Raw genomic sequence first — 26,727 nt, 5'->3', positions numbered from 1 at the left:
CTTGTTTATGGACTAACTTTGCACTTTAAGGGATGCCCGTTCACTTATGTTTTAACAGGTCTGACGCTACTATGTGCCCCGGCTGTATCTAGGCTAACGGCTAACATGCTAACTATTATTTTTATGTCACTAGTCACTTGAAACAAATTTAGGATGATAGGAGACAGGTTGAAATAAACCGAAATTTCCCTTTAAAGGCTTTTTTGGTGGGAGTTTTTCCTTATCCGCTGAGAGAGGTCCAAGGACAGAGGGATGCTGTATGCTGTAAAACCCTCTAAGGCTAATTGTGATTTATGATGTTTGACTTTATAGATCAAAATGAAAATACTATTTGTACACCCCCTTGAGTCATGCTTTGTGATTGGACTACAATGAACTTTGACTTGACTAATCTGTTAAGCACTTTGGGTTGCTTTTGGGTATGAAATATGCTATATAAATATATTTCCCTTGCCTTTTTGCCTCACCTAACAACATAACATATGGAAAATGCAGTTATTTAAACCATGATATGTTTTTCTACACCAAACCATGTGCTTGCCTGAACCTAGGGGAGTAAAGTAAGTCATTAACCTACATTGAAAATTTATATTGAAAGGTGAGTCGATAAATTAAGAGAGCTGAAACCATCATTTCCTGTGAAAACAGACGTATATCTTGAAAAGACACAGTACGTGTATCGAGCGTAAGTTGACACGCTGTCCTTGAACATCCATAACCAATGTTGTCGGGGTACCTACAGCATCATAGTTTGATGTTTAGGGCTTCTTGACAAGTTGGAAGTGAGAATGTGTTGGTTTTTTGCTAGTTTCGAGACAAGCTGGCTTGTGACAGACTGGTTTATATGGTCAACTGCTCCATGCATGCTACTGCAAGTGTTTACGTTTACATTACATACACTGCTACATGTAGCTACATGCTAACATCAGGGAATGTAATCCTGGTTGCCCATATTGTTATTTTTTTTCTCCCTGATTTCAGATCATAATCCTATTTAAGCATGTCCAGTTGTGAAGACTTAATTGGTGGTTTAGAGCAGGGGTGTCAAACATACGGCCCGTTAAAGGGTCCAATGAGACACACTGGATGATGCTGCACACCTAATAGTGATGCACTTCCGAAGGCTAAGAAGTGTCAGGTTCCAGGAGCAAGTTAAACAGTGAGTAGCTTTCTTCATGTAACATGCTGCCTCAGAGGTTTTTCCATCCTGACCAGAATACAGCTCACTGAAATTACAATGCATACCTATTCTGGTCATATATTAAAGATATTGTACATTATGGAAAATATTGTCAAACAGCAGCTTCGATACAAAAGAATTTGTATCAGACTTCTATATTAAAACAATGTTGGTGGCACCCTGTTGCTAAGACACTGTGAAAACGTATGATTTGTAAATGGCTTGTAAGGCAGGGAAACACTTAACCTGCTTCCTCAATAGCTTCCACTTTAGATTGGTGTGGAAGGAGCAGAAATGTATAGGAAAATGCTCCTGTAATGACTGACTGAATGCTGTTAAAACTGCACTTATTCTTTTGAAGACATCACAGGCTGTCATCTGTTTTGTTCTTTAAACTAAAAAAAGGAAACATTTGGACGTGTGTTTTATTTACAGGATATTATGCAATGGTTTTACTGGTCCGGCCGAGCTGCGATCAAATCGGACTGTATGTGGCTTATCAACTAAAATGAGTTTAACACCTCTGGTTTAGAAGCTTTTACTATTGATTTTTCACCGTAGAAAGTGCTGCTATATTCTTTTATACTCATTTCCCGGCTGCAATGATGGTGCAGAGCGGTACAGAGGAACGGAAGAACCTGAAACGCTGACCAGTCAGAGAGAATAGGCTCTTTCTGGGAAGGGGGCTTAAAGAGACAGGCGCTAAGGGTGAATTCAGGTGTTCCAGCGCAGACAGTATGAGGTAAATAATCTGTTTTTGAACATCAAAACCTGCTCTAGCAGAAACCCAAAATAGAAAGTATGAACCTGAAAATGAACATAATAGGTCCCCTTTAAAGAGTGACTCAGCACCCCCTGAACATCTTATTTTGCTGACCTTCGGTGCTTCAAAATCTTTTTATTCAACCTTTCTTTAATTTAGATTAAAAAGAAAATGGTAATCTTTGTTAGTGGCGTGCTGCTGTTACAAGAAAATTTCGTACATTTTTAATAAATTGTGTAAACCTCAAAGGGCCGTGCCAGTTTTTGGATATCTGTGCAGCATCGATAACGATCAGTGTTTTAAAGCTGGGACTCAAATGACTGAAAATCAGTGTGTCTTTGTGTCTGATAAGCTGGACTTCCTGAACTTTCATCCTCACAACCATAACCTGCAGCAAAAATATATACATATAAAAGACCATGAACTCTGAACTTGCAGGAAATTACATCCTAAAATGGTCATTCCATATAACAATCTTCAAACATAAAGCAGTATGATGAACAAATCCTGAAACAATACAACAGTATGGTGTTCTGTTCGCTACAACATGAGCTCACAACAGCATGATGCTCGTGGTCATAAATGCGAGGAGAAGACAGAGACAGACCACAGACATGACTCAAACTACTAAACTGTTTCTCTCTATCGTTCCCTTTCTCTCTGAGACTCTTGTCATTATCTCCTCACACCATGGCACAGACAACCACTTTGAGCATTGCTGCTCCATTTGTTCTCCCTTACAAAGAGATCTTTTCTCCCGGATGCCTGTGTCGCCACTGTTACAGGCTCCGGCGTGTTGTGCAGTTGTGCAGAGTGAGCTGTTGCCTTTCAATAGGATGCTCCGCCAAACAGTGTGCAACTGGTGAATAGCACCAATTTAGATGAGTCACAAAGGACCCATGGGAAGAGCAGCTTATTGTTTGTGTTAATGTTGAGAATTGGTAAGAGTTTTGTCCCAGATAAATAGCAGAATGTGAGCAGTCGGAGCTGAGAGTCTGGGTTATCAAAGGAGGAAAATGGAGGCTGGTTATTTTCGATAACTCCAGCTAACAATTCAGTTTAAAAATCAATCCAAGTAACTGCACTTTCAGAATACACACATCAAAACCACCAGGATGGGTTGTGGCCGTCACTGAGGACACTGAGGTCAGGTTTTAATGACACATTAGAAGTTTACATTATATTATTACACACTTATTACACATGTTGGATTTTTAAGGCTGATTCTGACGGTTAAGCCAGGGTAGCAGAGTGGCTCTGTCTGTCCATCACTTTGGTTCAGACTGAACAGCTGCTGGATGGATTCACATTAAATATTATACAGATATCCATGATCACCATACGCTGACATTTGTGGCTTTAACTGAAATCTCTCCTGAATCACACTGGCAAGACAATTGACACAGACAGGCATGTTCCACTCAGGATGAATTGTAGTAACGTTTTTTTTTTATCTAGCATCCATTTGCCTTTATCCAATATGACTAGACAATGTGAGCACACTAACCTGCTAAATTGAGATAATTAACAGGATGGATAGTGTAAACAGTAAACCTGCTAAACATCAGGATGCTAGCATTGTCACTGGGAGAATGCTGATGTTAGCATTTAGCTCAAAGCAACACTGAGCCTATGTACAGCCTCACAGAGTCGCTAGCATGGCTAGACTTTTGGTCTCGTTTAGACTAAGTATCTTAAAATGTGACTGGGTTTTAGTATCATTCCCCACAGTTACATATCATACATGCAGTGTGGAGGAGGCTTTGAATCAAATCAAATCAAATCAAACTTTATTTGTATAGCACTTTTCATACATTAAAAATGCAGCACAAAGTGCTTCACAGAATAAAAACAAACAAAAATACTACATACATATTGAAAACCTGCCCCTTCCAACCCCACATATAAACACAAACACACACATGCACACACACACACACACACACACACACACACACACACACACACACACACAGAGTCAATAGTCAATAACATAGCTGGGCACTGAGGAACGAGGAGAAAAACACTGCAGCAAATTAAATTTAAACGTTAATTTAATACATATAGATTTTTAAAACTTTTGTTTAATCTGGTGAAATTTAGTCAAAATTCAAGAGTGTTTTGGTTGTGGCTTTTTTTAGTCTGCATGTTTTTCGTCTTCGTCTTAACTTACTTCTATAAATAACCACATCTTAATGACGACAGGAGACTGCTTTACGCATTAAGTCGGCTCAGCAGCAATGCCAACGACCTAACGGTAAAACAACCGCGTTGCTACGCCACACTCGTTTCTCAAACCGAACATTTCACAACAAAGGCTTCACTTCCTGTTCTTTGTCAAATGTACGGTAGCTGCACAGGACCAATACGAAAATTTGCAGAGGTCAAATATACAAGAAAAAAGTAACCTCACATATTTAACAACCTATTTAACAACATTACACTGACACAAATTTCTCTCTGTATTGTAGCAAGTCATACCATCTAACAATGAAAGAACCTCATCACTGATAAATGGCGCTCACACTAAGTCAGTGATTTCGCAGGTGGGTTGAGTTGCACTAAAGGAGTTTCGGACTGGGGCAACTGTCATTTTAGTAGCAAAAGTACGTGCACGCTGATTGGCGTGTAGGTCTTAAAGTGAGGTGTGGTCAGGTGCATTGTTGGTATATTGCTATTTTGAGGCAGCAGAAATTGATTGTGCCACTTACAAATAAAAACCTGGTTTAAAGTCAGAGTAGCGCAGTATTTTCCTGCCATTTAAAGGATGCATTATTCAGATAATAAGATGCGCTTACGTAGGCGGGTCCACAAAGTGCATGCACTCAGCTTGTTACACACACAGGGACACGTGGATGGGTTGCAGATGGGTTAAATAATACATCTTTAATTAGGAAAATACTAAATACATTGACTAAAATGTGAACAGAGCAGAGCTTCAGAGCTGCTGTCCGATTCCTAAGAGATTTAAGCACATGAATGTATGTGGAGTGGAGCAGCGTCACTTCATTGATAAATTCAAAATTTAAAAGCAACGTTCTTGGTTCCTCAAGTTTACAACTACAGTTTTAAGTTTGCTGCTTAAATGTCCCACAATATTTGCTGCAGTGACATTACTTCTCTAACTGCATCACTCTCAGCAGAAAACCGCTCACTTCTCCAATTTGCCTAAACTGCCATGCAAATAGCAGTCTGCCAGGTGCAGGCACACCTGGCTTTTAAAGGAAATGGGAGACGACACTCTGATTTGTTTCATTCATGTTACGCCTAAAATACACCTATGATTAAGTGAGGGACTAAATACAACCCCTTTGTCCCTGCTGCCTTTCTTTGTGCCAGGATTATGTGCCATTTAACTTGCAAAAGTGGAGTCGGACACACCCTAAATGCACTTTAGATCATGCACTGCAGATCTTTTAAATAGGGCCCTTTGTCTCTGAACTGTGGCATGGAAACAACAAACATGGACGACTCAAAGCTTTAAAAAAATGAACTTTCTACTCAGATTTTATGCACATGATGGTTTGTTCAAAAAACTATGATAGTTTTCCTAGAAATAACTTTAAAAACATTGCAGTATGTTCCAATATATTAAATTGTAACCCCTTTATTGTGATCTGTGTTGTCTCGACAGACTCTTGCCGATACACCAATAATATACTCTATTTATACCGACTGACCTCGGGGTGATTCATTCAGCTACAATGAATCAGTGGATGAACGTATGATTGCAATTATAGACCCTTACATCATCAGCCAGTGTGTATGTGTCTGTCCTCCTCTTCCTCTTCTATTGTGCTATTGTGTAGTATTTGTAGTGTCTGACCTTCAGATGTACACTTTGAGAATGCTTTATGTTGCAGCCTTGAGTGTTGGGTGTAGAGATGGTCTCATCACAGCTTTCATTATCTCCAACATTTCCTTTGCAAATAGCCCGATACTTCAATCCAAGCAGGCAGCGAGGATAGTAAGACAGAGACGAGACAGAAAGCGGTGCTGGCAGGCTGCTGGTCCCAAAGTTATGAACAAAAGGTGAGAAATGTTGCCAGCTGCAAAGCAAGGGCTGAAGTGTTAAAGAGGTGATAGCCGAGTAGAGACGGGGATAACATCTTAGATTTCGTGGTGATGGAGAAATCTCCTAACATGAGAGACTTGAATGAGTATTTGAACAGAGATTGGACTGAGGAGGAGAACAAAGGGTATAAATAGGAAAAAAGGGAAGTGATAAGAAGTCAAGGGGTGTTTTGTAGCTTCGCAATACTGAGGAAAAATAGTCCCTCTGAGAGCAAAATTGGAGGGCACATGAATTGTTTAAGTGGAGGGCTGTCAGAAATGGCAGAGGAAAAAGTGTTATGTACTGCAAGGGCGTTATTTAAAGATTGCAATGCCAAAGTAAATGGAAACAAGTAATGGTGGCGCATTGCCATACTTAAGCACTTAGATTGAATAACTTCCTTTGTTTTGTCTCTAAAGTTTGAATAGAGCGAACCATCAACACGTCACTTAGGCATCCTGGGCATGCACTGTGAGATCAGTTTATTCACTGCTATTACTATGGTCATCTACTTAGGTCAAAGGTCAAGTTAGTTCTCAAGTGAACCCCCTGTAGATGTGAGCGTTTGTCCAACATAAAAGATAAGTGTTTTTTATCTTGGATTGATGATGTCATTGATGAATGATGAGGCTGACTGCAGGAATGTCCGCGGACTGAAAGGTCAAACGCTCCAACACATCTGTTGTTCGTTAGCACTTAAAATTAAGATTTATCAATATCTAAAATACCACTAGCTTGCATAGAAAAAATATGTTTTGTGTAGAATGAATACTCATCGCTTGGAAAGATTTTTCTTTTGTCATAAGGAAAAAGGCTTAAGGGATAGGTTTGGATTGTTCCAAGAATACTCGCATGGCATGTGTAAAGGTTTATTGGTTTCTGTAATCGTTCCTTGCGTCTACATTGTACTAATGCCTTCGTAAGTTTAGCAGAAGCCAAATCAAGTGGACATTTCCCATAATTATCGGTGAAACACTGCATGGATGTAAGTGTGCAGAAATCTTTTTCTACCAGTCTGGAGTTATTGATGTTTCCAGCACCTTGCCAAGACCAAGCTGGGTGGAGTGGTAGTTATTCTACATCAACATTATTAGTAAAAAATCCCTATTTTAGTTTCCATGGTCTGTTGTGGAGCTACGGTGGAGGACAGTACAAAAGACACACACATCCCAACATCCGATGGAGTTGGTACTGGACTGTCTGGCAAAGTAGAAAACAAATAGGTCTGCACACCACGCAGCTCTAGTTTAGAAGGATATTAATGCAGAGTGACGTTTCAAGCCCTTGGCTCATCTATTTTTCTACTGAGCTACAGTAGGGGGCCATTTCAGCGACAATGCACCAGCAACAAACCTACACATAACTACCAGGATGAGGACACCAACATGATCTGGCAAACTCAGACTGCTCCACTTACATGTTAGCTTTGGCTCAACTTAAAGTGGCTATGATCAGCATTTTTATTATAACAATGTATCAAATGACAATGGGAAACATTCCTAATGGACGCACGGAGAATTACCAACTAAATCTGCTCTCCTCCGCTTTATGGAGCTTCACAGCGAGTGTTCATTCATTATCTATCTGTTAAACTAGCGTCCTTTTTTGGGCCATGGCAGACAGCTGTTTTCAGAACAGAGCTCCTGTCAGCACCAAACAGCATACAGACATACTTAGTGACTGACTGGTAAATATGGGGAGCATTTAACAACTTAAGAGTAGATATTTCCGTTAGGAGTTAGCTATCAAAAACCGAGTTCAAAGGAAAAAGAATATTGAACTTACATTTGCAGGGTTATTTCGGCTAATCTCTACAAGCATATATTTACATATGAATGCAGATACATTTTAAAAAGCTGCATAGTTATTGGGGTAGCAGTAGCTCTATCCATATGGACTTGGCCTGGGAACCGGAGGGTTGCCAGCTTAGGTCCCCATCCGGACCCAATATGGAGTGTGAATTGGTAGCTGGCAAAGCCAGTTCACCTCCTGGGCACTGCCAAGGATCCCTTGAGCAAGGCACTGAACCCCCAACTACTCAGGGCACCTGTCCAAGGCAGCCCCCTCGCTCTGACATCAGAATCAGAAATACTTTATTGATCCCCGAGGGGAAATTATTTATGTTACATCCTTCCATTTATCCATTCATCCCTCCTGGATTTATCCATCCAGTATATATTCTTATTTTTCTTCTTCTTCATAATATAAAGCTAACTCATCATCAGACGATATCCGATGGGTTCGGACATTTTGGACAATACACTCAGGGACTATTTTACCTGCTACTCAAACGTCATTAGTCATCACTATTTGGACTATAAACGGACTGTTAATAGAAAGCGGAACACTTGCTTCGTCACCTACAGATTCTGCATGCATATACAAAATCTGTTTATAGAGATCATATTAAGATAAACTTGAAGATTTTAGAATATCAGAACTTGTCCTTTAAGGCTGCTCTGATGCTTGCCGTCCTGAGAAAAGACAAAATGTACCTTAACTTTATCAGCTATGTTAAAAAAAAAAAAAAATGAAACATGACACGTTCACACTTTAGTTAATGTGACACTGACCTTTAAGTTAGAAAAGATAAGATTCTCAGTGAAAGACAGCTCTGCTAAAAAAAAATGTATAAATGGAATTCTTTTATAGATCACTTTAACTCATTGCAAACTTTGCCACACAAATAATCTCTGCTTGTTTATTTATTTTTTTTGATTTTTTGATTTTTTAAAATTGTATTACATATTCTTGTTTTTCTTTAATTATTTTTTTACTTTTAACATATTTATTCTAAATTATTGTTAAATTATATTATTATTTGTACATTTATACATTACAATTACTAGTTATTTTTATACAGAGATAATGTTTTGTTGTTTTCTTGTTGTTGGGTGGGTGGGGTCCCTCTTTGAGGCCCTTAAAGAAGTTCATTTCGCAACAAAACTGGGAAAGACATGTTATTTTAGACCTGTAATTTTATACTTAATAAAAATGTATGAATAAAAAAAGAGGCTGACCTTTTTCAACACGCTGTCCAGTGTCTCCGGACGGCTGATGTCAAAGCAGATGAGAACAGCGTCTGAGTCAGGATATGCTAACGGCCGCACATTGTCATAGTAGGCTGAACCTGTGGGTAATAAACACACAAAGACATGACCAACTTTTCCAGGCGGATTATATGTAATTTAGTTACTTTGCAAGAGAGTTAACTTTTTTATCACAGAGCGAGTCATTCAGGGCACCTTTGGCGGTAATAACTATGATTAAATGTAATCACCATGAACTAAACCACTCTGCAGATGACAATGAGTGGGTGTGATTCATTGCTTTTGGAACGAAACAGAGGGGCCTCGTCCACAACCCCTGGTCTGTTCGTCTGACGGTCTTGAATGAGCCCACGGACAGACAAGTGACAGTGATATAATGAATGGCTCACACAAAGCGTCACCTGGTATTTCAGAATGGCATGTTTTTTTGCTGGGGGGCCCGGCTGAATTGAGCATTGTGACCTGGGCAAGGGGACACATTCCTATCCAGAGGGGGACAACATTCCCTCTGCGTTTGCCTCATTGTCTCCAACACTACGTGCTTTTGTCACCGTGCGCAGGGCTTTGGCAACTTAACAAAAATGTGTGTGGTAGAAAATTCCCATAGTCCCCGACTGAATGTGAATTGCTGCCACTCAATCAGCACAAACAGAAAAACACAACTCACACATAGAAGTTGTTTTCAATGTAGCTCAACTTTAAATTTTAAAGACACTGAAGGAGACTCTTATTTCTCTTTAACCTGTCCCTGGATTAATTGTTCAGTTAACACCAAGTATATGTCAAATACATGTTAAAAAATAGCTCATTTTATTCCTATAAAAGTTCCCCTCTTTTTCTGGAAAACAATAATATATTTTCATTGACTCATCCTGCACTCAGTGACAAGTTAAATGTGACAAACTCATAAGTGAACACTTGACCGTTAGCTTGTACTAACTTAGCACTGTAGCTAACGGGAAGAGTAGCAGGTGTGTGTTCGATGCTTTTGCTTCAATGAAACATAAAACACTTTGCTTATATTTTTAATTGTATGTATCTGTGGACAAATGTATCCATTTAATTTATGACAGAGTTGTTTGGAGGTAAACATATCTACAGCTCAAGGTTACTATGGTTTTGCAGGCTAAAACTAGGGATGTGCGCTATTGGTCAGCTAGTCCAACTTTTTATGCCCAAGGCACACCCCGGAGCAGGCCAAAATCTCAAAGCACACCTGTATTTATATCTGTGCAGCTTCTATAACGTGTGTTATCACTCGTATCACGACATAAGACAATAAAAATAAGAAAAAATAAAATGGCTAGCATTTGTGATACTGTCAACTGACATTATTTTTGTCTTTTCTTTTGGTGCTAAGTTGCCAATCGGGGCTTTGGATGTTTCACACTCTTATAAGTCCCACGTTCGGACAGCAATAAAGGTTTTTTAATTAAATTAAATTACATTTTTTAGCTAAAATTTGCCTCTTTATTAGGAAATGGGTGCACACAACATACTTATACAGTCAATTAAAAATGAATTCATAACTTTTTGTATAGGCCGAGGTTGAATATTGTATTAATAATGTGTGGTTATCACAAAATCCCACGGCACACCTGGCAAACCATTTAAGAACCACTGGACTAGTCGATTAAACGTTGCTACCCTCGTTATTCGGCACAAGTACTAGTCGGTTGATCTTCCTATCAAAATTATTATTATTTTATGCAATTTGTTCCCAATAAATGTTTCTGTAAGATGTATTTTCCTGAAGAATATACATAATGTTAACTTTTATTTAGTGAGCTGTTTTCATGTACTGTAGGATAATTTGCAATGTTCATAACGCACGTTGCAAAGTGCTGCTCATTTCAGCAGCATTAAAATACGATTTTGTCACTGAAAAATGTGAGTGATTTAGTGTTCATCATCAATAGCTATGTTTCCATCCAAAAGTGATTCGAATCATTGGGAAATGCGCATTAAAAGAAATACGAATCCTGTGTGTGTCCATTAAATGTATGGACTTTGGTGAAAACTACGAACTGCGAGTTTTCCGCAGAACCGGAATCAAAACAATTCTCGCATTCTTCTTCTTCTATGTTTTCTGGCAGTTGGCAACCAGCTTATAAATGCATTACCGCCTTCCCGACCCGGAGTGTGGATATCACCATGGAGAGAGGTGCGCTACGTCAGACTTAATTCGAACATAACTGTTTCCATCCTCCCTTTTGCGAATCAACATTTTTTCGAATCAACCAAAACCTGGCTAAAGCGAGCGTATTTTAGTTTTTGCGAATCAGGGGATTTTAATTCGAATTTTGGCGTTTCCATCATAATTTTCTGATGTGATACTTCTAGATGTGCATCTAAACAGGCCGATGGAAACATGGCTACTGAGTCAGGTCACTGTCTGTGTATTGTCAGTGCACAGTCTGAGCAATTTGCAGATTAAACTTCATTTGATTTACTCATTCACTCACTCTGCTACTTATATATTTACTACTTTACCTCTAACTTTTGTTTCTGGTCTACCCCATGCTATCTTACGTAGCTTGTTCCCCTCTACATTGTTTCACCCTCTTATTAAGTCGAGCATCCGCACACCATTACATGAGTGATGGTTTTGTCACAATCAGGGTGCACTTTTCTACTACCTCTACCATTGAACGATGCGTCTAGTACATAAGACAATTTTGATAGATCTATTTTTCATACAGTCTTGTTTCATTTGTGTGTTTTTTTTTAATATATAAAAAGAAAAATGTGAGTAATGATTTCAAAAGTATCTTAAAATATAAGCATTTTTTGTACAGTGTTAAAAGAATTGATCAATTTTGACTGTTTTCTGAGTGTACTTACTTTTAGACTAGTTGACAAGTTTACGTTTAAATGTCAATTATTAGTAATGTATTTTTGATCACCTTTAATCAGTTGTGACTATTACAACTTTACAAAACAGTCCAAGTTGTAAACCCATCCCCAATTCAACTTGATTATCTGTTTTAAATTATTTGAAATAAAGCTGAAAGCACCATATAAATCTGGCACAATACCTTTTATTGCAAAATAAAGCACATATATACAGTGCAAACATACTGTGTGTTTTCACTTTCTCATGAGCGATTCACAAGAAAATAAAATAAAAAAGAGGATGTGTTAACAATAATTTTAAATCGGGGGATAAATGTTATCCTGACAGATAATATGGCCAGGATTATTCTTTAAGCTCCCAATCGTTTTGCACTTTGATTACACAACACCAACACACCTGGAGGGCAATGCACAGGTACAGTGTGTGTGCCCAAGCCAGCAGCTATATTTACCACAATTTGTGTCTGGCTGTCATAATCTGGCCCCAAAGCAAACCACGTGTTTGTGCATGTGTGTTGCTTTGGTCAAAAATGTCAAATTAAAGGCCACGACCATTTTCCCCCCTCACTCTCTGTACGACTAATTCCTGCTCCTGGGTTTCACACATTCTGTATTCACACATGCACATTCTCTCTGAGCCTTTTGTGCTTTAACATTTCTGGGTGTAGATCGAGTTTAACACAGGAAATGAGGACGATTAATTTAATAAAAGGCGAAGGGCGCAGGGGTGAGCGGAGGTGCATCCGACAGTTCCCATAAACCACCCGTAGGTCTCCGCAGCTTCCATATACGCCCACTGGCAGCAGCGTACAGACAGCTGTAGCTCAGCTTCACACAGTCAGCTCCACCTCTGCATCAGACGGCAGCTGTGATCATCCATAATGTTAGAAAGTTTCAGTCTTTGTCTCCGTAAAAAGTTCAGAAACAGCAGCCATTTCTTTTTTGAAGTTAGTGACAGTGTTTGTGCCAATGCCCCCGCTGTAAATCCTTTAAGTCCGTGTTTCTGCCTTTGTGTAAAACAACAACAGATCTAAGTCTGAGTCCACCTGAAGCCAAACAAAATATTTTTATGAAATACTGCTGGCCTAATCTGGGCAATAGGACGGGGCGCTGTAAAAGAAGTCATTTGCGGAGCTGCTTCGTCAGCATTTCTGCAGGTACACCAGACTTATATAGGCTACAGCTATGCAGAGTAATGTCTTTTGGTCAGCTGCTATCATTAGAACTCGTGCCGACTATTGCAAAATATGATGCATTTGTCCACACACCTACAGTTATAACACATACAGAGATAAACAACATAAGATTTATTAGTTGTTTACAGTTTCCACATTACATCATTTTAACTTCCTTTGAATTTATCACATGACTGAGTGGCAGTTATGGCTGAGCACCAGAATGTCTCTGATTGGGTGAATATCATGGAAATGTCAAAGATAACTACTTTATTTCCTGATTAAGAGTCTTTGAGATGAAATGTGCATATATGAATTAAGGATTTTAACTTGCAGTCAGATTGCCTCTGATGCTTTTTAGACTGCCAGCCAATACCACTGACTTCCATTAAAGGTAAGGTGGACGGTCGTTGGTTTTTTTAATTCTTTTTCAATTACTTTCCCTATCCCGAAAAGCACCTGAGTTTTTTGCTTCAGCATCACCACATCACCCACACCACATTTCTTGACCCAGTGCAACATTCAACAACATTTTGTTTTTCCTCACGAGTGCCTTTATTTTTCAACTTAAAAGTATCCCAGCCAGCACAATTCTTCTTTCTATTCTTGGAAAAACAAAGGGATTCTTATTAAAAATGTTCGGTTATGTTATGTGTTTATGTAGAAAAAGTTTTGACCAATGTATCATTACCATTGTTAAACTAGGCTAATTTATACAATGGTAATGATACATTGGTCAACACGTTATCCAAACAAATATAGCATGCTAACATTATTAGCGCAAGCCTATGGCATTTTACATTGTATAAATTAGCCTAGTTTAAAAATGGTAATGATACATTGATATATTGACCAATGTATCATTACCATTTTTAAACTAGGCTAATTTATACAATGTAAAATGCCATAGGCTTGCGCTAATAATGTTAGCATGCTATATTTGTTTGGAAAACGTGCTTAGTATAAGACAGTTGTTTGCGGGTGAGTTGTAATGAAGCAAAATTTTGTGCCGTTACCTTTGTTAAATGTTGCTGTTGTCCCTGGTTTTATATGAGAAGAGGAAAAGTCCACTAGCTGCTAGGCTAATTTATACAATGTAAAATGCCATAGGCTTGTGCTAATAACATTAGCATGTTGTATTAGTGGGGAAAATGTGTCCAGATAAAGACAAGTGTTTGTCCGTGAATGCTGCGAGTTATAGTGAAGCTGATTTGTGTACTTGTGTTTGAAACTGTCTCTATTAAGCCATGTTTAATGTGTGTTTTGAATCAAGTAAACTTTACAGCACCTAACAGAAACCCTGCTGCTGACTAGTGTTTTTGAGGTGCACAAGTATAAATATAATCTATAAAGATAAACTGTATTTGTGTACAAAACTTTCTCTTGGAATAAGACTAGAACTGTTTCAAAAATTAAAATATATTACTAAAATAACTGCTGGTTGGTGGATAAGATACAAGCCAAGTTAAACACAACTCTTGTTCATACCACTGCTCCACCAGTTTCTCCTCCTTTTCAATGGTAAAAGAGAACTGAGACTTTTGCACGTTCTTGCACCTCCATGTTTACTGTCTACCCAGTTCGCTGCTTCTTCTCGGTGCTGGAGAAAGCGCAGATATTTTTCAGTGTTTGTATGAACCAAGACTAGGAACTTAAAATAACATCAAGCATTTGATTTTTGCGCAACAGCAAGAGAAGACGACTGATTTAAGTCAGCTCAGACTGAGTTTATGACCAACTTACACTAAATGATCGAGATCACGGGAGCAGGTACCAACTAAGGTAACTCTCATGACTTTATTCCAACACTGGAAATTCGTCTGTGACAGCGAAGTCACTTGAAAGGTTGTTGGTGTAAGGCCTGCATGAGTGAGAAACATTTTTCACTCATGATTGTGAAATAACCCCTCAAACAATTTCTATTTTGTCAAGAGAGAAAAGCCTGAAAATACCTTCACCGAGGACACACTGTGAGTCACTTTGCCATCACTTTTTTTCTTCAGTGTGCTCAGTATAAAACCTCAGATACAAACAAATTAAGTTTCTCCCAAACTTTTCCCCCAAGGCAAGAAGGAAAAAATAAAGAGCATGGCAGAATGCTCAATAAAAACATAATGAAACTCTATTATGCTTTAATGTAATTTTAAAAAGTAATTTTACACAACCTCCCTCTACTCTTCTACATTTTTTCAAGCAGAAATAATGAAGGTGGAAATCTATTCTCCATTAAAAAATGTAGGACACACAACAGAGTTAGACAACAACATGATGGATCACGAATCTTTTAAAATAAACTGATTCACAAAAACTGTCCTTGGTGCTGATCTGGGCCCAGCTGCTCAGGAGTAATTGGATTAAATCTTGAAAATAGGTTGTTCACAAGGATTCTGAGATGGGATTAGATCACATAATCCAGTTTTGTTTTTTATTAATACAACCAATAGTTAACCAGGTATGTCTTGCTGAGATCAACAGTCTCTTCTTTAGGGGAGACTCCACCAAGACAGCAGCATAAAAAACATTATACAACAAGAACCACAAGAAAAACATATAAGATATATATTGACATGTCGCAATATTAGAATACATTCACACAATGTCAAGTACCAGCTGATTCATTTACCCTTGTACATATGGGAGCTTTGAAATCAGGCAGACAGACCAATTCTCTTAGTTTAAAATCTTTTGAAGGCTATTCAAAGTGATGGGAGCAGAGCACATAAAAGCTTTCTCACCCAGCTCAGTCCGTGCACAAGAAACAAACAACAAGACTAAATCTAAAGATGTCAGACTGTAACTAAATCACATCTCTGTTCAATCAGAGTGCAAATGTGTTCACCCAGTATGGCTTTATAAATGTTTAAAACTTTTTTGTAGGATTGGGACACCTGTGTTTTAAACAATCAGAGTGCGTCAGATGCGAAAAATACGTATTTTAACTTTGATTTATCACTTTATATCAATTATAGTGACAGTCAAAAGTTTTTATTAGTTGCATTACCAAAGCTGTTTTCTGTCTCTTCAAATTGGGGTGCTTCCAGACCTAGAGTTCACTTCCTTTGGTCCGAATTAGGGACTAATTTTGTCACAAAGTTGTATAATTGCATAGAGTTGGTTCATGTTCTCACAGCAGCATTTACAAGCGAACCAGATCAAATGCCTTGTGTGAGAAAGTTGCTCTTGATTGGTCAGAATTTCCATGCGGGAAAAATCCAGGAAGTAAACAAAACATTGAAGAAGAGTACACTTGCAAGATAAATGTGACACTTTCTAATGTCACAATAGAGGGACAACTACGCAGGTTGATTTTAGCGCTGCTCATCGTGGACTATATTGCTGTCATTGTTCATTTTAGTCAAACCATACAGTTTGAAAACGAGGCGTGGCTCCAACTAGAAAACAATGTTTTGATGCATTGGATGTGCTGAATGTGCATATTAAGGCAGTACAGGAGGAGGTGCACATTAATAATCCTCCAGGACTGTAACATGCTCATGTTTAACCCAAACAATGTGTCATGTGACTGCAGTTAGTTCAGATCCAGGTCGGAACACGTTCTCACCACAAACGAACCGCACCAGAGTTCATTTGTAACCAGACCGAGACCACCTCTTCAAGAAGGTCTCGGTCCGGTTGTTTTGGTGCACACCTGAGTGTGATTGCTGTGTTCACACCTGCCCAAACAAACCGCACTTAGAGGGCAAACGAACTTGAGTTTGATTGAACCGACCCAAACAGGGCAGGTGTGAAAGCACCCTAGACAACCCTTTTCCCTAGAAAATGTGTTTGTATGTTACTTAACAGCTTTCTTAATTATGTTACTGTTGCAACAATCATGTTCAGAGACGATGTGTCTGTCAGGTAACGAAACACAATGTTCATGTTGTAGTAGGCTTCAGAAGTAGGTGATTGGGGAGGATGATGGATGTACAAAGTGCAGGACTTTAACACCAGTACCCCATGGTCATGTCCAGACACCTGTCTTTTAGGGTTAGACGACAAATTCACTTTAGTTAAGGTTCGGAAAAGATTTGGTTTTGGTTGCATTTTAATGAAAAAGGTAATAAAAAATAATGCTGTCGTCACTATTGAATAAACTTAATTTGCTCTGCATTACATTTCCCTCAAAACCCATTTGCAGTTTCAGATTACTTGTATATAAACATATTGTCTAAGAGACAGAGCAAAATGAAAATGTAAGGTGAGGTGTTTTTCACAAACCTACACTGTGTTATGTACTGCCATTTTAGAGCACTGGTTATCTGCATTTGGTAATCTTGAGAAGTCTGTATCTTGATCAGTGTTATCCATTCCAATGTTGCTTTGAAATACCCACACAGAGTTAAGATGGATTACCTGACTGGTAATAGCCATAGCAAAACATGGGATTTCCAAATCCAGATCATTCTGATCCAGATTAATTTCTTGAACTGGGCCCTGCAGGCATGTAAACAGTCATCAGTGTTATCCAATGCAGCATTATGGTACCCACTCTCACTTTGCTCCGTCGTAGTCCGGCCACCCGTTGAGACAACGTGAGCTGTTTATTTAGCAGCCCGTCTATCGAGTTTAGCAGATTGCTTTTCTCTGGTGAATTCAGTTAGCTGGTACTCCTTCAGCAGTAATATAGTTGTTTATTGTTCTGCCAAGTCCTTCTCTGTTCAGTCTACCTAACACTGCCAGAATAAACAAGCATCAAGACTCTCCTGAGATTCAAGTGTGTCTGCGCTTGAATCCTTCTCCTCCTCCTCTTATCAGTGGTTCCAAAAACAGATACCTTCCAAAACCAGCTTTGAAGAAATGTCTTATTACATTAAGCTGTCAAAAGCTTTTAGTTTGTGTCATCAACCATCCCGACAACATACAGGAGGGTGTGCCGATGTCACAAATGTTTCTAATAGTGATAGTATATTCTGAGAAATACACTTATTACTTTCTTTCTGTGAGATAAAAGATTGATACTACTGCGGTTAAAGCAGCTATAATCAACATTTTCATATTAACAATAGATCACATGTTTACTTGTTTGTGAAAGAGATTGCTCATAGAGATTAATCCGCCCACTCTGTAGCTCTCCTCAGCTCTACAGAGTGTTTTAGTGTTTTCAGCTGCTTTACTTTTCTGGACCACAACTTAAGTGTTTTGGTTCACTCTCACCACACGCTTCAGCATTTTCAGCCACAGCACACAGCTGTTTACAGTGAAAAAATGTCCAATAAACCCACAGTACACTACCAGGTCAGCACCAAACAGCAAACAGGCAGAGTTAGTGACTAGCTGGGGAACATAGTGGAGCATTTAAAGTTAAGGCCCAGACATACCAAGCTGACAATAAAGAACTAATGGCGAGGAAGGCTAACTGCTGCATTGCCTCACGTCGCCTGTGTCCTGGCCAATAAGTAGTACTTGAACACACCACAAAGACTTCAGCCAACGGACAACAAGCACGTACTTTCTGCACGTGTGAGAGGGAAAAATTCTCTATAACAGCCGTAGTCTGTATTTGTCATTCAAAAAGGGAAACCAGAGGACCAACAGCATGGATTAAAGGCGCTAGTTAGCTGGTTAGCACATTCACAGCAAAACCCAATGCTGAAAGAAGAAATAATATTTACCGTGCGCCAGCAAACAACAACACAAACAATTACGAACCCCATGGCAAAAAAATATTCTTACCTAGTATAACAAATTTGTTTCAATCTCACAACCTCTTGATTTTAGCTATTTGTTTACTTTCCTCACTTTTTTGTCTCTTGTGAACCAAACTGAACTGCCAATCAGAATTATTTCTGTAAACCATGGGCTCCACCACCTCGGACGTTGATTCAACATGCTGAGTTGGCCGAAAAACAGCTGACAAAGGCTGACTAGTGCCAACGGTGTGAGATGCACCAAAAAAGTAGGGTGACAAATGCCCACCGACAGCCCGGTATTGACCAATGGCCGACCTTTGGCTTGGTGTGTTAGGGCCATTGGATATTTCCCTCAAGAGTTAGTGGGGAACAAAATAAAGCTAAACCAAGAGTGAATGTTGGACTTAAATCAGGTGGCAAGAAGTACGACTCCAAATTAGAACCCAGTTAGAGGCAGATACTGGATTTTAGGGACCCATGCTGAAATCAATATTAGGGAGTAAAAGAATTTCGATAGTGGTATATTAGCCAATATTACATATACATTATACAGATATATACAAAAACAAACACACACTTGTGACGTCAAGTTGGTGCGTCAAGGTCGGATGTGGTTGAGGTTAGAGCAAAGCGGTCGTTGTTAGGGCTATTAAGAGCCAATCTTGGATATTCTCTGAGATTAAAGTGGGAAATTTTGGAGAAAAAACTCATCAATGCGCTGCCAGGAAGTCAGGGGACGTTGTAAGAGCGGTAGAGTCCATGAAGGGAGTAGGATGTAGTGGATGGATAGCACCGCACTCTCATATACGAGACTAGGGTTTGAGTCCTGTGTGAGTCACTATTGGCTTGTTATTTTTAGACTCAGTTGACTTATTATTTTCAGTTTTTAGGATGTGTAAAGCTGCTGAAGGTACACTGTGTTCATGAACGCCCAGGAATATGTTTAGGCAGGGTGTAAATATCATTGTTGACTGGGCTGTGGACACCTGGGTTCGTAAAGCATCTACCTATTATATATACGTTATGTATTAAATACTTCAAGGGTAGAAAATCAAGAAATCACTCATGCTTGTAAATGAATTCAGCTGCACTGTTACTCCTAAAACTGCTATTAGCATAATCTTGGATAATGGTGGTGCTTAGTCGACTCTTCATAATAAGAACAACACACACACACACACACACACACACACACACACACACACACACACACACAGACTGTAGCCCTCAAGGTTCCATGATGTCAACTAATCCATGTTCAGCACTCGAGCAGCGGCTAATGTGTATTGATCTGTGAGCTTTTTTGACCCTCTCTGGGACCTGTAGTTTGATGCCCCTCATGGGAAGACTCCTGCTGTTGTAGCAGCCGCACAAAGAAACTTCAGCCCATCTGTCTCTGTCTAAAAACCTCTGATCAAGAACAAACTCAAAAGGACACTCAGCCACTGGAGTACGAAACTATCTCAAAGGACAATGAGTGTCATTTAAAGTGTTTACAGCTCATTTACTTGCAGCGTAGCCACCGTACATACCGAATAACATTTTTGTTTTCGTAAACTCCAGGATGTAACAGATTGCATACATTTCATTTTTGCTTAAAACGGAGCCAAACAAAATGTCAAACATGTGTTAGATGTGCGGCCGCTGCTCAACGTTTGGCACAGTGACGCACAACAATCTGGGAAGCAGCAACACCACGCTGTGACTCCACATGGGGTTGTCATGCTTTTGATGTTCCGTCCTCACAAAAAGCTGTTTCCTTTTTTTGCTCTTGTGCGTTCCGGTGCTCGCAACAACAGGCTGGTAATCGTGTACCGTCCATGCCCTCTTGTAATTTTATGTAATCTACTTGTGTGCTGCTTCTGACGGACATATCTCTTAGCTCAGAGAGGTCCGTCCTTTATAAATGTAATGTTGTCTTTTAAGAGAGCTGAGTTTCTTGCAGTTATGATGAAGCTAAATTTAACTACATCCATGCACAGACACTGGTATGTAATCCACCTTAATGACACGACACTGGGCTGCATTACAGGAGTGGACAGGTTTGTATATCCTGTTCTGTCACTAACATATAATCCCTTAAGTGAGATCCTTTAATTTTCGTTTGATGTCAAGTGACGCCCATAGCATGTACGGAACATGTCGTACAGACAAATGAAACAGTCAAGGTACACTAGGCAGGATGTTCCAATTCAGGGAATGCAAATGTGATTAAATTGCTGCTTTTCTGAGGAGTACAGCTGTAACTAACAATTATTTTCATTATCACAATTTTCTAGAACTGAAAGTGACATATTCAAAGAGCTCATTTCGTCTGACCAGCAGTCCAAACAAGCTGGAACTGAAGAATGAACAGTGAGTGTGTGTGTGTTGCTCTCTATGAATGGACGATAATTTTAATTTATCAAATTATCACCATTGTGAATCTCTTATCAACCTAAATTTACTCTCATCACAGTTTTCAATACGTATATTCTCTGAATCCCACAATTACACTCAGAAACAACCAAAGACGTCAGACGTTCATCAAAAACAGTCAAGTACTTTTTAAAACAGCCCGAATTTGAGTGGTTCTGCCATAACGAACAGATATATGACAAGAACGAGAAAGAAAAGTAATTGAAAATGGAAATTAAATTTATGGAAATAAAGGGCTCGTTAGGGACAGAGCACCTGCCACAACAAGCGAACGCATCATCTGCGGTCATTTTGACTTGACCAGCGGACTTCACTACAAGCTGATTGGCTATAGAAACAGGTGACGTGCTTTACATTCTAAAAGCAGCTGGCAACATTTTTACTAGCGGAGTTGCAGGTGACACCATCAGCCGGCTTGAGTCGAGCTCAGACCGGATATATAGCAGTTTACACCGCTGCAACTTTCTCCGTAACGTTCTAAAATGGTTTCGTCTCGTCACGAATCATTGGTCTGAACTGGGTTTAAGGCAGCGAGAACAGCAGCAAAGACCCCCGGGAACAGAACAGAGCAGCTTCAATGACAAGCAGAAATGACATTGATAAGTCAGACACAACCAACACATTCTCACTCTGACCGTGTCACATATTGACGTTTTGGCCTTGGACTTTCCACGTCCACAAACGATGTAAAAGGTACCCTGGGTGCGCTGGTTGTTGACGTTCTGGGACAAGGTGTCAAGTTCTGCCTGTTACATGCATTGTCTTCTTTCAAAATGCACTTCCATTTTCACAGGAAATTTAACATTATAGTCTCTTTCAAAATAAACACACTATGTCGGTACAACACCGTGAATTGACGTTTTTTCCTTCAACAACCAACACTTGGTTAGGTTAAGGCAACAAAAGCACGTCATAAGGTTTAGGCAACAAAAGGAAGTGGTCAGGTTTAGGAAAAAAGAACAGGGTTTGGCTTTAGAATCTTACGCGATGCGAACACTGCTCTCTCATGTGAAAGTCGGTGTTCGTTGGACACATACACCACCCCTCCCACCAACCCCACTCGGACTTTCGCAGCTTTAACTTTCGTCCTTGTCCCTCCACGTTTCCCCCTGATGCTGCCGGGCGCTGTGAAACTATAACAGCAACTGGCCGCACATCATGCCGACGTTAAAAGACACCTTTTTCGATGGATTCTGACATGGTAAGTCACTGCCCATGACTTTGAAGTGAGACCGTGCTTACACAGCATGAAAAGGAGGAGTTGGGGTGGAGGCAGGTTGCAAAGCAGCTTGCAGAGGAAGCAGCAACAGTAGGCAGGCCAGAGCAGTTTAAATAGAGCGCCCTGAATGAGATTCGCCAAATGGTTGCATAGAAAGGAATCATGTGATCTATCAGCTGACTCCCTTCCATCAATCAGTTGTTCCATCAGTTGATTGGCTGTTGAGATCAGCTGATGTAGCTGGAATGTGAGCTGAGCTTGACATCATGACCTGCCTGAACTAACGCTATGCTCTATTTCTATACGTTACCACCTGTATCTCTAAAGATATCGAGTACTGATACCCAACACTAATCAAAATGCAGAGCATAATCCAAAATTCTAAAAATCACTAAGAGAACTCAGAATAAATACTAGTTAAATATTCATTTTGCCTTATTTTCCAGACTTTTGGAACAAGGTTGGGAAACACATCAAAATCAAACAACTGTTTTCATTGCACACCACAATGTACACTAGAATAATCAGGGTTTATGGCAAATAGATGATCTTAAATTATCAGAATATGTACAATTCAAAAGAAAATAATTATTCAGCAGCATGTGGATGCAACTAATTACTCATTCTAAACTTATCCAGGACAAAAATAAATATTCCTATTCCTATAATATTTACCCACAAATGCACTCCCATAATCTATAAACCTGAACTTGTTGACTGTTAAAATACAAACGGGTGATCACATCATTTTCATTCTCATCAAACCTTCCAGTGACACCTCGTTGCTTATGCGAAAGCATCTCCATTTGTTATATTTCTTTCATTTATTCAGGTTTTTTCTTTAATTCGTCACCCGTCTGTATATTCCAGACTGCACTGCGAGTTCAGCTCAGAGGAACAAAAGCTTTTTATGAAGTAAAGTTTCTTGATGAGCGACCTTAAATGAGCCCCACTGGGCAGGTTTCTTAATTATGAAATGAAGGGAAGCATGTTATCTATTCTGTTAAATATGGTAAATCTTGTTAGTGATTTTTTAATGTTCCGGAGATATCATTTTTCTCATTTTGTCTGCGCCTTCTAAAACTCATTATTAAACATCCACTGTTGTATTTTTGGACTGAGCAGAAGAAATACATTTCTTTGGTTAGTCAAGCTCAAAGCTGTAAAGTGACTGATAAGAGACTAATCAGACCGCACGTCGTATCTTTCAGCATCCACGGCTCTGCGTGATTCAGAAGGAACACAAACACACCTTGAGATGTTTGGACAGAAAATCTCGATTAATCCCCTCTTACGACATTTCTGTCTGCCAGTTTCCACCACAGCACAGTAATGATCATCAATGTTAAATCCTGTTTGTCCCAGTCACGCCCTTCTAAAGAAAATAGGCCCTTTTCTCAGGTCTGAATTCCTGAAATACATCCAGAGAGGGAATGGCAGTAAAATTTTATGCTATTGATTAATGTATTTTTATTCCACCACCAGAAAATCTAAGTGATGCCTCCCACAGAGGAAAAGTATGACTGCTACACACTCACACTATGTGAACAATACGACTTTGTGGTTAATAACAGAAGAGAAATCAGCCTGTGTGTCAGATGATTATCATACAGTATTAGAGTCCACTCAGTAGACGCACACACACACACACACACACACACACACACACACACTCAGCGTGGATAATAACTCAGCGTATATGCATAAACACCTCAAGACACCCTGCCGAGCCGACACTGCTGCTTCGGCTCTCTTTCCCTGCACAGGATTGCATTTGAAATTCTCATAATTTCGGTGATATATTTTTTTCCGTTCTCTCATTGTGTTGCCCATGTGATGAAAACAAGTTATTCATGGAGCCGCACAGATCAGATAGTGTAATGGATTTCTGACAGATGTTTCAATTGTTGATTTAATAATAATTTTTTTAAAGCTTATTTGAGCGAAAAACAAAGTGTCATGTTTCTTGTCAGGAGTGACATCTAAGTGGACCTACAACCTTAAAGGGACAGTTCACACCAAAATCAAAAATACATATTTTTCCATTTTATCTGAATAAATTATTTTAATCTAGATTGTTTTGGTGTGAGTTGCAGAGTGTTGGAGATATCGGCCATAGAGATGTCTGCCTTCTCTCCAATATAATGGAACTAGATGGCACTCAGCTTGTGGTGCTCAAAATGGCAAAAAAGTTCATTTCAAAAACTTGACAGCAAGGTCTCTTTCCAGAAATCATTACCAGACACAACTCTAGATCTTCTTTTTACCCCTACCCTCATTTTCAAATGCCACCAAGCCCCTTGGAGTTACTGGGTAGCTGTTCAAATCTTCCCCAATAAAACTGAATTTGTATTTGTTTTACTGGACATTGCCAACATATTGTTTTCTGTAGTGGTGAATTATTTTGTGTGGTCTATAGGCATCCTTCTTTTGTGGTTGTCAGAACACTTGCAATTTGTTCACAACCTAACTTTCACACAATCAGTTGATCAACAAGTCATCAAATAAAAAAACACCGCTTCATTACAAGCCCACTAATGGTGCTCAGCAAGCTAACATTAGCAACCCTTGCTCCTACCCTGCCAGCTTGCATTGATATTAGAGGAGTGGCAACAAGTGCAGCAACTTTGCTGCTGGACTTTAGTTATATTTTGGGTGTCATATGCCATCAAAGACAGGAATGCGACATGGAAATGTGTCAAAATGTGGGACTGATATGCACAAATTAGCAATAACAATATATGTTAGCTAGCTAGCTAGCGAGCTCCTGAGACATCAGCACACTAGCGATATCTTTTGTTATGCTTGTTACCAAAACAAAGGACCATAGATCATTAAAACAACATTTAACAAGGATAATACGATGGTCATCATAATTTTGAAATCTTTATTAACATCTTCTTCAGTTGAGTTGGAATGTTAGCTAGCTCAGTGATGCGGGAGCGTATTTATGTTCCCCGGGTTCTATGTTTCCTGGGTTCTATGTTCCCCACTTAACCCTGCAAATAAAGGTTCTATGTTCCCGCTTACACAAAAAGGGTTCTATGTTTTCCGGGTTCTATGTTCCCCCGCTCAACCACGCGGGAAACATAGAACCCTTTTTGTGTAAGCGGGGAACATAGAACCTTTTTTTGCAGGGTTAAGTGGGGAACATAGAACCCGGAACCCTTTTTGGTTGAGCGGGGAACATACTGTAGAACCCGGGAAACATAGAACCTTTTTGGGTGGTAAGTGGGGAACATAGAACCCGGGAAACATAGGGATGACCCCAGTGATGCTAGAGCTAGCAGTAGATAAGCACTTCCTTCTGCTGGTGATACATTTGGCGGGTGTGGTTTGGTCGAAAGAAAATAGTTCCTACGTGAGAGTGCTCACAACAAGATCTGTGGATTATCTTGAGTAACCAGGTCATGATCTTTGAAAAGAGACATTGCTGTTGAGTTTTTCAAATGTAATTTTTTTTGGCACTCTAGTCCTATTATTCTGGAGCGAAGGCATCTCTACGGCTGATATCTCCAACACTCGGCAACTCACACCAAAACCATCTCGACTGATAAATAGCACTACAGGTTAGTTTGATTTTTGGCTGAACTTTCCCTTTAGGGTTAAAGGGGCATTAAGTTTACTGGTAGAAGAAAGTACACTTGTAGAACCAGTTGTGTAAAGTCTTCTGTGGCTCTGGAGGAGCTCTGTCATCCAGGTTATCCTGCTGTAGGCATGGAGAGTACACATTTACAGAGAGAGAAAGGCTGCGTGACAAACTGGCTGTGTGAAGTCCACGTCTTAAGGTGGGCTTCTGCCAGGCAGGGAAGGTAACAAAAATACACCACTATCATTGTGGGATCCAGTGTTTTAGAGTCTTTTCACTGACTCCTCTCCTTTTTTTTTTTGTTTGTTTGTTTCCTGTAAGTCCCCAAACTTTATAGACATGTGGTACTAAATCTTTGGAATACCCCTTTCATAAGAGGAAAACTACAACTACAATATTTTGCATTTTTTGAGCGCACAAATGAGTTTGTAATGCTGGAAATAGCCGTTACACAAAATCTTAACTCAAGTCCACTTACTGGGTTTTTTTTTTCCAGAGCTTTCAACCTCGTCTCATGGTCTTCACCAGAGAATGATATTTGCTTAGTTGTCATGGAAATGGCACAATTCTATCATGTGACCTGCAGTAGGTCTCGTGACTCCAGGTGGTTTTATATGAAGACTGTGAGATGTGGTTGAAAATGTGACCTTTCGTTAAGTTATGTAAGCATTAAACAGATTAATGCAGTATTTAAATGTAAAAAATTGTATCCAGAAAGTTACATGGCATTACAGGAGAATATTATTTCTGTTTTCTTAATACTGTTTTATGATAAAAACAGTGTACCATA

The 26,727-nt window shown here is 39.4% G+C and overlaps 1 protein-coding gene across 1 annotated transcript in view; it reads right to left on the bottom strand.

The window, feature by feature from the left end:
• Positions 1 to 26,727, bottom strand: part of LOC126400103 (rho-related GTP-binding protein RhoN-like) — a 57,770-nt gene that overhangs the window by 9,320 nt on the left and 21,723 nt on the right. Inside the window, exon 3 of the mRNA XM_050060571.1 lies at positions 9,018 to 9,127. Coding sequence (XP_049916528.1) covers positions 9,018 to 9,127 — 110 coding nt within the window. The remainder of the gene's footprint in view (positions 1 to 9,017; positions 9,128 to 26,727) is intronic.

Source organism: Epinephelus moara, chromosome 13 (genome assembly GCF_006386435.1).
Source record: "Epinephelus moara isolate mb chromosome 13, YSFRI_EMoa_1.0, whole genome shotgun sequence".
NCBI lineage: Eukaryota > Metazoa > Chordata > Actinopteri > Perciformes > Serranidae > Epinephelus > Epinephelus moara.
Note: the sequence above shows the minus strand (reverse complement) of the source record. Positions and strands in the feature narration are given on the sequence as shown.